The following is a 13,466-nucleotide window of genomic DNA, read 5'->3' on the forward strand; positions in this document are numbered from 1 at the left end:
AATGGTAACACGTATATTTAAAACAAAACAAAATTTTCTCCAGCCCTGGGCGCCGCCATATTAGCAGCCATTTTGTTTTTAAAAAGTTAGTTCGATCATTTATTGACTGGTACTTATCGATGTCTATTGCCCCTGAACTCGAATTAAAATGTTCCAGTGTTTCAATAGAAGGCAATTTCAATCTATACTAATATATATTGAGATAATTGACTCTAATTTTTGGGCTTTAATACCGAGAAATCGGAAGAATACTGACTTTTGTTTTACTTATTTAACACATCATTGGTACTTGAAGATCACCAATTTGTTTTTATTTTTGTCTCAATCAGACTTCGCCAATCAATAATTAACAAAAATTCCTTTAAAAAATCCGGAAATCATCTGGGGTTTTTAAAATTTTACAATCTTGTGCATGCTCATTACATTCACGAGAGGTTCTTCAGCTGTTGTTTCCACAATATCACATTTGCATGGATAAACTCAGAAAAGATATTACAAAAACGTGTAAATTTTCATTGAGAATTTTAAGGAAATACGGGAGATAATTCTACTTCAGTACATTTAATATAAAAAATCACGAGAGTTCCAAATGTCAACATGATGTGTAAATTCGAAGCGAATTTGGTGAAAAGCGTTGAATTCTTCAATAATATGAATTACATTTTTAGATGAAAGGTATTTACAGCTTCAAAATGGTTTGTTATGGATAATTTGACCTTATTTTCAATGCAGCAGCATTAATTTTCTCTAAAATCGTTTCGGAGCTATTCTGTAATTTTTTGCTACATTACGGGTATATGGGAGGCATTTTAACCTCGGTGAAGGCCTTTCACGTGACACAGTTAGATTATTCTAACAAAGCAGAGTGTAGTGAAATTAATAGCATTATTGTATGCTTGGGGCTTAATTATGTAAATGTCAACATTACAATACGGTGCGTCGACGTATCTATTTCGTAAATGTTCAATATCATATGCAATGTCAACCCGTGCACGAAAGGGTCAAAGTCTAGTTAAAAGAAATAAAAGAGGACACCAGATAAGATTCAATATAGTTCTTTAATCAAGAAATACGACTAGTTCTTTGTATGTCTTATTAAATTATCAGATGGAAAATAAAAACATTAAATCATGATCAAGGAACTGATCTTTAAGATACTGAATAAAGTATTTGATTTTATTATCGCGATATTTATATGAATTAAGTTGATAAACAATGAAAGAAGAAATAAAAAAAGTTCGGAAAAACGTAACTCACTTCGACTATTTCCGAAGATAAAACGTGTACGTCTTACGTCTGAAACACGACGTCATAATAAAGACTGAGCATGCGACGTTTAGTTAAACTTTGGCTAATGATCTGAATAGGCACCCAGGCGGATCCTACTGTGTGCGTTATAAATAAATTTTGTTCTACAAAAATCAAATTGCACTAGTAGTATGTTGAATCTGCGCTCGGTCCAACGGTCACACCGTTTACATATTATACATGTACTTATATTAGAATGATATAAATATAAGAGCATATATCCCATTTAAACAACGTAATCATGTTTCAGAAACGGTCCTCTAACGATCCATAAAACACCACAGATACAAGTGAAAAGCTGGTAATGAGAAAGCAAACCGGGTTTTCTTTTATATGGAATGACGTCATAAACGAATGTACACAGAATGGCCACACGAGTGGTCTAAATTGCATTCAGAAATTGATGACAAAAGCAACTCTGCAACCCAACTTCATTTTAACTTGAAGATTTAAGTATTGAAAAATCCAAAGTATAACAGCAAGTCTGTGAACAAAGTTGACAATAATTTATTACGGATATCGACAAGTCGATCATTTTTTTTTAAATAAAATATTTATAACCATTACCGTTTATGCTTTATACATTAAAATCTTGGTCAAATCTAACTAAGAATGTGTTATTTAAGGTAACTATGGGCATTACAAATACATGTATCTTCAAATTAATGGTAAGTAAAATCAAAGAATACAAATAAAAGAAAACAGAGGAAATGGCATTGATACGAAAGCCGAGAAGGATCATTCGAGATTCGAGATTCGAAATACGAGATTCGAAATACAAGATTCGAGATTCGAAATTCGAGATTCAATATCTAAATTAACCAATCAAATCAAGGATCTGAAAATATGGATCCTAGCGACGTCAAACTGTTCTAAATAAAAATCACACGTACATGCTCTTATATACAAATAAATGCTATGTTCACTTCTCCCTACCTAACTAAATAATTATTTGTATTTACTTTTACACAGAATACCTAAGTAGACTAGTAATAATGCAGTGTGCTTCGCGGATCTAAGTGATTTTGTTTGCCCTGGTGCATTTCCACCTGATGCGTTTGAACCCTAAGGTATTTCACCACCAGTAATAGTTTAAAACCCGGGTTTATTCACCCCTTTTGTGTAAAAATGCGGTTATGGTAGAGAACTTCATACATGTAAGCGTAGCTAATTTTTTCTGTAGGGGGTCCTAGGCCAATTTTAAAAAATTTTACTATGTAAATTTAATAAGCTCCAATTTTCCCGAGGAGGGGGTCCAGATCCCCTGACCCCCTCCTTTCTAGATCCCCGCATGAAGATTAGTACATGTATCTAAATAATCTAAATATAAATAATCTGTCCTGTTTCACTAATAAATAGAAGCATTTCTTATCGTTTTTATGTATGCATACAGTAATACACTAGTACTATGATTATAAACAAATCATTGAGATATTATCACATCATACGGAATTATTAATAAATACAATTTTTTTCCTTTTCCTCAGTAAACAACTTATTATGAGTCTTACTTTTGGAATTGTTTTCAATATAGAAGGATACCTACTCTCTACAATTAAAGGTAGGGATGATAGGGTGCAAATTTGTTCACATTGCCGATTTCTTGTGCAGAGAACAGTAAAACTTTTATTTGATTGTGCATGAATATTTCAAAATTAATTGTTGTACATATATTTTGTTATAATTCATTCATTGATATATCAAGAAGAAAGAATAAAAGCATATGTTTCACAGCCAAGTTAAGGCTCTCTGTAGTGTCCTACCCCCTACCCCCACCGCACCAAAATTGACAATAATTACATATAAGTCATACAAATGTTTACTTTTTTTGTAAGTAAATCTCTAAAGATGTAAATAAGCACTGCAAACAAAGATGTGTGTATCTAATATACTACTGCATTACACTTAGCCAGATAAAATGTAATTAGGATGAAGCTCAAGGGCGAGAAGTGCAAATGCACCAATTTGTCGCCATACACACAGAACACCAAATAAAGAAACTGTGAGTGGTGTGTGGAATGCATAAAAGATGGCGGCAAATTATCTCAAATAACCAGAGCAAAACCCCACAAATAGGCTGTTATTTGTTACATATCCTGCAAAATCATTGATAAAAAATGTTATCATCCCATAACATAGCCGATTAAGTTAATGTGTACATATGGTCAACATACATGTAATTCTAATATACAAGAAGGCGGACGTATCAGGCGGGGATCAAGAAAATTAAATTTCAAAAATGATCGGTTGAATTACATTAAATGCTTTGAAAATTGTTTTAAACTATCGCACGGGTCAAAATGCGTGATAGAAGCTATGTACAGTGTAATAGGAAACTTTCATTTTATATCAATATGTAATATTACCTATTATAACAAATGAGAGTATAGCACAACTGCCACAAGCAATACATGTCCTTTACCGGCACCACCTCCCTCCCCTTAAAAAATGAAACAATTGCCGTTTTATTTGCTAAAATGTGTGTAGTTCAAGATTTTTCTAAAGGACATACCCGATTAGAATTGAAAAAGAGTCGTACGTTTAAAACTAATTTTGTCGAAATTTTTAGATTCATTTGGTTATATTTTGGTCCATTTGGGTAAATATATGCACCAGCGCAGCTCTAATTTATATATAATCAGGCCATAAATTCAAAATATTTTCAAAAATTAATAGCTTTAAATCCAGTGGATGATAGAAAAGGAAAGCAAGTCGAACTCGATGAGTGCTAATACCTGTGTTGAATGAATGGTACAGTAGGATATGCGCAAAAAAGTCCCGTCTACTCTTTCCTACCCTATAATTATTGGAATATTAAATCCGATTATAAGAGTCAAATTAAAAATCAAGTACGGATATGTACCTGTTTATCAAAAGTAAAACTACTCGTAATTTATCTAAAGTGCATCGTTATGGAGCTACACAGAAAGTTTTATATTAATTTGCCGAGCCAAATAAAAAAAAAACCTGGAAAACGAAGATAAAACAAAGTGGGGACAGAATAACTGACAAATTAATTAGGACTATATAGCCCCCCCCCCTCTTGAAATGTATATACTGAAAACAGATTATTGGCGTACAACATCCGCACACAATTTAAAGAAAATTTCATGTTTTTTTTATCATTTTCGCTAGCTAATGTAAGACATCACAAATACCCCAAACCCCCTCACGGAAAAGGAAATGCTAGGTGATGAGAGAGAGAGAGAGAGAGAGAGAGAGAGAGAGAGAGAGAGAGTCGATGTAAATCACAGGTGCGCTAACACCGTTAAAATTAAAGCTTGCTAGTTGGTCTGCCCTACCCTAGCTACCTCCTCTCTTTTCTCGTTTTAGAGGCTTTATTATTGTCTATATATGCTTGTAACAAATCAAATCAATTTCAAATTCTAAATCAAACTGAATTTGACACTACAAAACTCTCTCTGTGTCTGTCTGTCTGTCTGTCTGTCTGTCTCTCTCTCTGTCTGTCTGTCTGTCTGTCTCTCTCTCTCTCTCTCTCTCTCTCTCTCTCTCTCTCTCTCTCTCTCTCTCTCTCTCTCTCATATCGACAATGGCATTGCCATACCCTACAATACACTATTCTTATCTGGATTTTTGTCTTTGAGGTTGTAAATCATTATATCTTCTATGGTTTAAAACTTTATCATAACCTATATTTTGACATGTCGATTATTTCATTGAGTTTCGTTTCATAGCTAAAACATTTAGATTAAACAGATCTTTCTTCGCGAGCCGATTTTTACACAGTTGGGGCGAATACACTTCGGGTTAAAATTGTTCGGGGGGAAATACATAAAGGGTAAACAAAACCACTTACATGTAGATTCGCAAAGCCAACAGTGTTATTTCTAATTTAATGGTTTATACTGTGTGGGGTTAATTCATCAATGTTAATTTAACCATTTTATAACCACTATATAAGAGCTATTAAGATATTTATTTGTAGGAAAAAGCATGTACGAATGATCTTTATTTAGAACAGTTTGATGTTGCTAGGATGCAGGTTTCAGATCCATGATTTGATTGGTTAATTTAGATATTGAATCTCGAATTTCGAATCTCGAATCTCGTATTTCGAATCTCATATTTCGAATCTCGAATCTCGAATGATCCTTCTCGGCTTTCGTACATTGAACACAAACTCCACATTGACTTTAATAAGTGATCATCATTTATCTTATTCGAATGGACAAAAAGGGCTTGATTAGCACATCAACAAATTAACCCCAGACATGAACACCACCTTTCCTTCCAAATGAATGCTTTAATATTTACACCGTGTATCCTTTTCTTCCTAACATACCTTGAAAGACTTCATAGATCAGGATTCTAAATTAAATTTGAAAATAATCGTTTCTAAGAAAGCAAGAGTAGCATTACGCTTCAATCTACCTCAGCAAATCGGACTATATTGATATAAAAACTAAAGCTTAAGTCTGAAAAAAGTTTTAAAAACTATGCTTTTAAAAATGTTTAAAAAATTAATTAATATATGTTGATTGTACTGCGTCTTAAGAATATTTTCAATGTGACAAAATATTCAAACTCCACGTTACAATTATGTAAAATTGCCATTTTTTGATAGAGCAAAATTAGACCTATGTCTTCTAATGTTAAAATATTGTCGAACAATATCTGTTTAATTTATCAAGAATAAGTTATATTACGACTATTGAAAAAATTTTTTTTTTACAATTCCACAAAACTCGTTTTGCGCTCATAATATACATCTAAAAGTGGTTAGAGATTATTTCTTATAGCTTGTGCGGAAACAGAGGAAATGAAAGTTCGATAATTAAACAAGCTACTGTTAATGTGTATTTCAAATTCAGAGTTTTCACGAAAGATGAATAGTTTAAGTAAAATGACAGATAATAAATAAAACTGAATCTTAACCTAAATGATAAAAACAATCGTTTTCTATACAATCATTTAGAATTACTGTGAAGTTTTTATGCAATACCATATACTTCTTTCAATAAATGGTAAAATAACACTTTTATTTACCTATAAATGTGAAGTATTTTACATGGAAAAATACGAAGAATCTGACGGAATTCAGAGCGTGAATGATACCATGAGTAAGTACACGTGTGGTCAAATCTTCTAGAGATAACTGTATTCAGTTTACGAAAGACCATTACACACTTCCAGAGGTCATCGAGGGGTTTCTGTCAGTTCAAAAAAATGAAAACACTCGATATCAAATTTCTTTTTATTAATCATATCAAATGAATGAAACTTTTTATTTTTAATTGACAGAGTGAATGTTAGTATCGAATTAGAAATCAAATAGTTCAAAGATGAATACAAATTTGATCCTCTGAGAAGCCTTAGAAGTATCCTGTATTGTTATGAAAACAGTCCAGGGCACATTTCTGTGACTGATGTTGAAATAGTTTACATAAAGTGAACTACTATAAATATATGGAAATCGCTAATGTCTTCACAAAACTTTTTGAACAAAACGAACGATTGTAGCAACAAATGATGATCGCCTTTGTAGCTTTGACCGTGTTTGTACAGAGCGTGTTTGCAGGTAACCTGGTGGATGTTTTACAGCACAATGGTGAGACGACGTTGATTTCACTTGTGAAACAAGCAGGTCTGGCTGATGCTCTGCTGTCAGGTAATTCTATTACAATGGCTTGGTGGCAAAAAAAATAATTCTCGTTGATCACCACAATTGTTCCGATTAAGCTTAGGATCTTTAAGCATCAGTAAATTCAATTGCCAGATCAATAGGAAATTCTTTGATCAAACTATTTGGATTCAAGTATTCATTTATGGTACACTTTAACATTTGTGAATACATTTGTGTGAATGAATTCGTATTACTATACATTTCAATTTCAACTTTATTTATTCGAAATATCATAATGTATTTTTAAATTTAGAAAATAAAAAAATCATGATGAAATCAACGATCATAATTTCAATTTCGATTGAAAGTCCATACCAAATCGAGTTACGTTTACGTTATAGGAGAATACACCATATTTGCTCCAACAAATGCTGCATTCTCCAAACTTCCCCAGTCTGTCCTTGACGGTCTACAGAGAGATACCACCGCTTTGGCAAATATACTGAAATACCACGTGGTCAAAGGTTCCATTCACAAGGCCGATGCATCCAATGAGCTTCAGTTGGAGACTTTGGCTGGAACCAAAATCAGATTTAACATCTATAATCACAATAACGTATGTGTTCTTATACCATAACTCTTAGTCCGGTGAAAAAAGTATTTATGCAAATATTTAGTTGCAATTAAATCTATATATAAGGAATGAGCTAAAAAGAAATCTTTTTGTAGGTGGTGACAGTAGAAGGATCCAAAATCACACACTTTGACCTGACCGCCTCAAACGGAATGGTGCACGTGATTGACACTGTGATGATGCCTCCTACAGGAAGCATTGTGGATTTGGTGGCCGGCAACAGCCACCTGAGTACTCTTTTGTCTCTGGTGCAATCAGCAGGATTGGCAGGGGCATTACAAGGTTGGTTATCTACCAAGTGATTTCTTGTTAAGCTTTGAGATTTCTCTTTTATGTCTTTTCTTTAATGCAAAAACACTTTTATCAGGAGATGGTCTAACAGTGTTCGCACCAACCGATGCTGCATTCAATAAACTCGACACTCATGTTTTGGACAATCTTAAAAGTCACCCACAGCTTCTTAAGGGTAAACATAGATTTAAAAATTTTATTTTAAATATTTCCACTTCAAACTGCAAAACAAAATAACTCGCACTTTTTGTAGAAATTCTGGAGTACCACGTCGTTCCTCACACTGAATACTCAGCTGGATTGTACAACCGGGAACACCTCAGAACTCTTGATTCTCACCATGACATCATCAGACTAGGAGTCAGTAGTAAGTACTGAGAATAACATCAATGTTTTAACTTCGTTGGCTTCAATGTATCAAATTTATGAGTACTTTTCAATTCTTTTAATGTGAACGGCGTTTCTTTCACTTCAGGTACTAATGGTGTTGTTCTTAACCGCAAATCTCATGTGACACAAGCCGACATCAGCGCCACCAATGGTGTCGTACACATCATAGATCACGTACTTATTCCAGCTCGTCATCATTTTTCTTCGATATTAGGAAGAAAGTAATCTGAACAAACCAAATGAACATTTTGGAACTAATATCTCTTTTAATTTATTACATGTTGTGAATGAATGTAAATGTGTTTGTCATCGAATAGCTTGTTGTTACATATTGACTGAAAACGCTATAAATCTGCAATAAACATTAACAAAACAGAAAATATTGTTTTGGTTGTTGACTACTGGTATTGAGATTTAAAAAGGCAGTGCGCCTTTCCACGCCAGAAAAGTACTGATATTTTCATTTTGTACTAATAAACTTTGCCATTTACTGACAATGTACTGCCATTACTTGAAGACTTAGACAAATACCTATGCTTTTACTGACGGTACTGATAAACTTAGAAAAGTACTGAGAAACTTAGAGAGTACTGGGAAACATAGACATTTACTGACATAATTTACTGACGGTACTGAAAAGCTTTGAGAAGTACTGACAAGTACTGAAAAGTACTGACGCTATTGGTTTCACTGTAACTGATCCAATAAAAGGTGTAGAGTCAATTTTATATTGACTATATTTCTATTCATTAATCATTGTTGCTATATTTTAAAGAGGCATGGTCACGATTTTGATCAAAAAATATTTTTCTGATTTTATTATTTACAATGCTTCAGTAAGGCATTTTTAATAGGCAACCGAAATTTGAGTGTCATTTGTTGAGTTATAAGCGAGTTACGGAGCTTGAAGTTCTTTGCTATGTAAACAAAGCGTTTGTTTACATTTTGAACGATGAAGTAAAAATTCCAGGTTTAGACCTTAAATGAATCGCTTAAACAGTAGAAACTGTTTATCTGTGCTAAAAATGAATAAAAAGATAGACAAATATGATGGAAACAGATTTTTTTACTGTATATTGAACCTAAGTAAACAGAAACAGGGCACGAGCCTTTTTTCAATCGCCTACATTACAAAGAATTGTGAGCCCTGTATCTTGCTTATAACTCTTCGGATGATTCTCAAATTTTATTTGATCATTATAAATGCAATTTTAAACCATTGTAAAGAATAAAAACAGAAAAATAGAATTTGACCAAAATCGTGACCACGCCCCTTTAGGGTCACAAAAATTATAATGATTTCTTATCCGAATAATATATTCTTAATATTCATTGTACCTAAAGAAGCATTATCAATGTCAATCATATTAACTACTGATATATTTTTCGCAGGAAAGGGATCCGGGAGATTGTTTGCCGAAAAGGGGAGAGGTCCAGTTACCAATTTATGTAACTTGAATACAGGTATGTGAATAAACAATTATAAACATTACTTTTTATGCATTATACATTAAAACCTTGGTCAAATCTGACTGAAAATTTGTCATGTAAAGGAGGTGATTAAAATTGTTTGTATCTATTGGCATTACAAACATCATCACAGTAATGGCAAGTAAAATCAACAAATACAAATAAAAGCAAACAGTGGAAATGGCATTGCCACAAACCCCACATTGACTTTATTAAGTGTTTTTCATTTATCTTGTCTTAGTGGAGTAAAAGGGCTTGATTAGCACATCAACAAATTAATCCAAGACGTGAACACTGCCTTTCCATCCAAATGAATGCACTCATAACTACACTGTGTATCCATTTCTTCCTAACATACCGTGAAAGACTACATATATCAGGATTCTTAGTCAAATTGTATTGGGTCGTTTTTTTCATATATTGTTTCAAACACTTTTTTTCGAAATTTTAAAACAATCGTTTCTAAGAAAGCAAGAGTAGAGTTACACGTCAATCTACTTCAGCAAATCGGACCATAAGGCTATGAACAAAAGATGAAGTCTGCAAATAGCTGTTTAATCAAACATATGCTTTTAAAGCTATTTAAATATTATCAATAGGTATCAAAATTGCTTCGAATATTGCCAAAGTGTAAGTTTTTTAAGAAACATTCAATAAATAAGCACGTATATATATTTAAGCCGACGAAAATTCGTTATTTTTTTAAAATATTTATAGTAATGCGTTTTAGGAATATCTTCATAGTAACAACACATTCACGTACCAAATATGAAAATGAAATTGCCATTTTTTTTGATGGAGCAAAGCTAAACTTATGTCTGCTAACGTGAAAATATTGTCGTACAATATCTGTTTGATTCATCAAAAACAAGTGTATTTATGTACATGTATGTAAAGGAATCCATATGATCGAAATACTGACAGTTTTATGAATTTTGTTTTTAGTATATTATAATCTTTTATTCATATTATGATAGTATAAGGTATCATAGGGTCTTTTGGTGTTTTCATACTCCCACTCAAAGTATTTTCGGGCTATTGGCAGGATCCTAAACATATCAAATTGAGCTCCAAATCGGTGTGCTTCGGAAGATTTGCCCTTCACCTCTTCTATCCTCTCTACTATAAGTTATTTGTTTATTTGAGTTGAATGGATAATTTCCTTTTGTAAAAGTGTGGGGTATTTTTTGGACCCACCTTCTGCTGCATTGTTGATAAATTACTGAATGTATGCTGTCTCACATCTTTATGTTTATATTCAGTATAACTTCATCTGGCATTGTTAATAAATGATTTCACAGAAGCCATGGGTTTTTTTTTAAAATCAAGGTAGCAGATTAACAGAGCTGCTTCTGATTCTATTCAACAGCAATATAGGGTTTAGCTTACCAGTATTTATGAGCACATAAGTTATATTACGACTTTTAAAAAAAAATTGGTTTTACAATTTCTAACACACTCGTTTTGTGCTCATAATATATATCTAAAAGTGGTTAGATATTATTTCTCAAAGCTTGTGCGGAAAAAAACCGGAATGGCAATTCAATATTTGAACAAGATACTGTTAATATGAATTTTAATTTCAGAGTTTGAACTAAAGATAATAGTTTAAACTAGTGCATAGGTAATAATTAACACTGAATCTTAACCGAAATGATTCGGAAAAAAAGTCTTTGTTACAATCATTTAGAATTACTCAGAAGTTGTTATGCAATGTCATGTATTTCTATCAATAAATGGTAAAATATCACTTTTATTAACCTCAGAATATGAAGTATTTTACATGGAAAAATGAAAGGATTTGACAGAATTCAGAGCGTGAATGATACCATGAGTAAGTACACGTGTGCTCAAATCCTCTAAAGATAATTGTATTCAGTTTACGAAAGACTCAAGAGGTCATCGAAGGGTTTCTGTCAATTTTTTAAATGTCTTTTTTATGTCAATGTCTTTTTTAATATATATGTTGTGAATGAATGTACATGTGTTTGTTATCGAATAGCTTTTTGTCACATATTGACTAAAATCTGCAATAAACATTGACAAAACAGAGAATATTGTTCTAATTGTTGACTACTGCTATTGAGATTTAGAAAGGCACGGTAACGAATTTGATCAAATTTTATTTTGTTATTTTTTATTGTTTACAAAGTAAAGGCTGTTTAAACGACCGATTATAATTTGAGTGCCAATCGTAAGAGTCATTAGCAAGATACAGAACTCAGAATTCTTTATTTTGAAGGCAAGGTCCATGTAATGTTCATGTTAAAATTAGCATAATTTACCGGTTTAAGATAACCTTATTCGAGCAAATATTTGCTATCTGCTAATTTGTTTAAATTATTTCTAATTAAAGTACATAATTTTTCTGAATCAAATCATAATCATTGCTTATCGTCCTGCACTCAAGTAATATATGAAGTCAGATAGGGGTTATGTACATCTCTCTGACGGCGGAAATTGTTTAACAGACATTGACCACGCAACTAGTCAAGGTGGATGGTTACAAATAGGCGAATACACTTGCTAGAACTTGTAAGATGCAAGGAATAGTGGTCAGAGTGGATAAATATTCTAAGATTTAGAAATAACACTGAACTAAAGACACTTGATCACTTTTCATTTAACTCTTACAGATGTTTTCATGGAAATTCCATTTCTAGAACAAACAAGTGGTATTTAATCGATGGATAGCAATTTAATGTTTCAATAAGAAGCCCTGATTATGCTCTTTTTGCTAACGGGGTTTTTGTTTTAATAATAAGCAACATTTTGAAATAAGAGGGTTTTAAAATAAATAAGTCTCATCTTCTCACTTTCTTACCAAATCTTAAAATAACCAGCGGCGTATTTTCAATGTTTTTTTGAAAAACAAATGGCAGATTTATGTTTACTTGGGTAACACAGGATATTATAATTAACATGTCTAGATGTCAGAAGTACATATTATAGTATAGCAATAGGAAACTTGAGTTGAGCCCGTACAAATAATAAAGGTCAAATAAAATTAATTGACATACCTTTGATATGAGAAATTATAGTAATCATGATAAAGTTATTTATCCAGTGAATGGTAATATTATATATATATATATATATATATATATATATATATATATATATATATATATATATATATATATATATATATATATATATATGATCTCTCATGATTTGCGATGGTATTTGATTTTTATCTAACGAGTTGTGTGTTTTCTATCCCCAAGCCTTTGGTAACAAAGCTCAAAGCCACCAATGATGATCACTTTTATAGCTTTAACCGCATTTGTGGAGATTGGTTTTGGGGAAAGCTTGGTACAGGTTCTACAAAATGACGGAGTAACAACTTTATTAGCACTTGTTAGACAAGCAGGTCTGGCCGACGTTCTAGTTTCAGGTATTTTACTTTTATATTGCTAATTGACTGTAAACCAACTTTTATTTGTTAGTCCTTAATTGAAGATTATCTAGACATTGATATACCATCGACGGTTGGTGACCGCTTTGTTGCGAGAAATAGGCACAAAGATGAGATACCCGTGAACCACGCGAATTCTCGCACGCCAATAAAAATTGGTTTACAATTTATTTTAATGAGTTTTTATTTTTAACTTTATTTTGTCAATGCGCTGATTACTTAAAAACAAGTTTAATCAGTGATTAAAAGACAAGAAATTCTTTTGATTAACATATAAATATTTCTCGACGCGAACCAGCGAATACATCTTATAATTGTTTATCTTCTCAGTAGTGAATGAAAGTGTACATTCTCTATTCTAATTTTACGAT

At 32.3% G+C, this 13,466-nt stretch overlaps 1 protein-coding gene across 1 annotated transcript; it reads left to right on the forward strand.

The window, feature by feature from the left end:
* Positions 1-6,778: 6,778 nt before the first annotated feature.
* LOC105346223 (transforming growth factor-beta-induced protein ig-h3) lies at positions 6,779-8,575 on the forward strand. Its single transcript, XM_011454721.4, has 6 exons — positions 6,779-6,937; positions 7,294-7,508; positions 7,622-7,808; positions 7,894-7,992; positions 8,071-8,184; positions 8,293-8,575. The coding sequence occupies exons 1-6, from the start codon at positions 6,796-6,798 to the stop codon at positions 8,430-8,432; spliced, it is 897 nt and encodes a 298-aa protein (XP_011453023.2). The 5' UTR covers positions 6,779-6,795; the 3' UTR covers positions 8,433-8,575.
* The last annotated feature ends 4,891 nt before the right edge of the window (positions 8,576-13,466 follow it).

This window comes from Magallana gigas, chromosome 2 (assembly GCF_963853765.1).
Source record: "Magallana gigas chromosome 2, xbMagGiga1.1, whole genome shotgun sequence".
Lineage (NCBI taxonomy): Eukaryota > Metazoa > Mollusca > Bivalvia > Ostreida > Ostreidae > Magallana > Magallana gigas.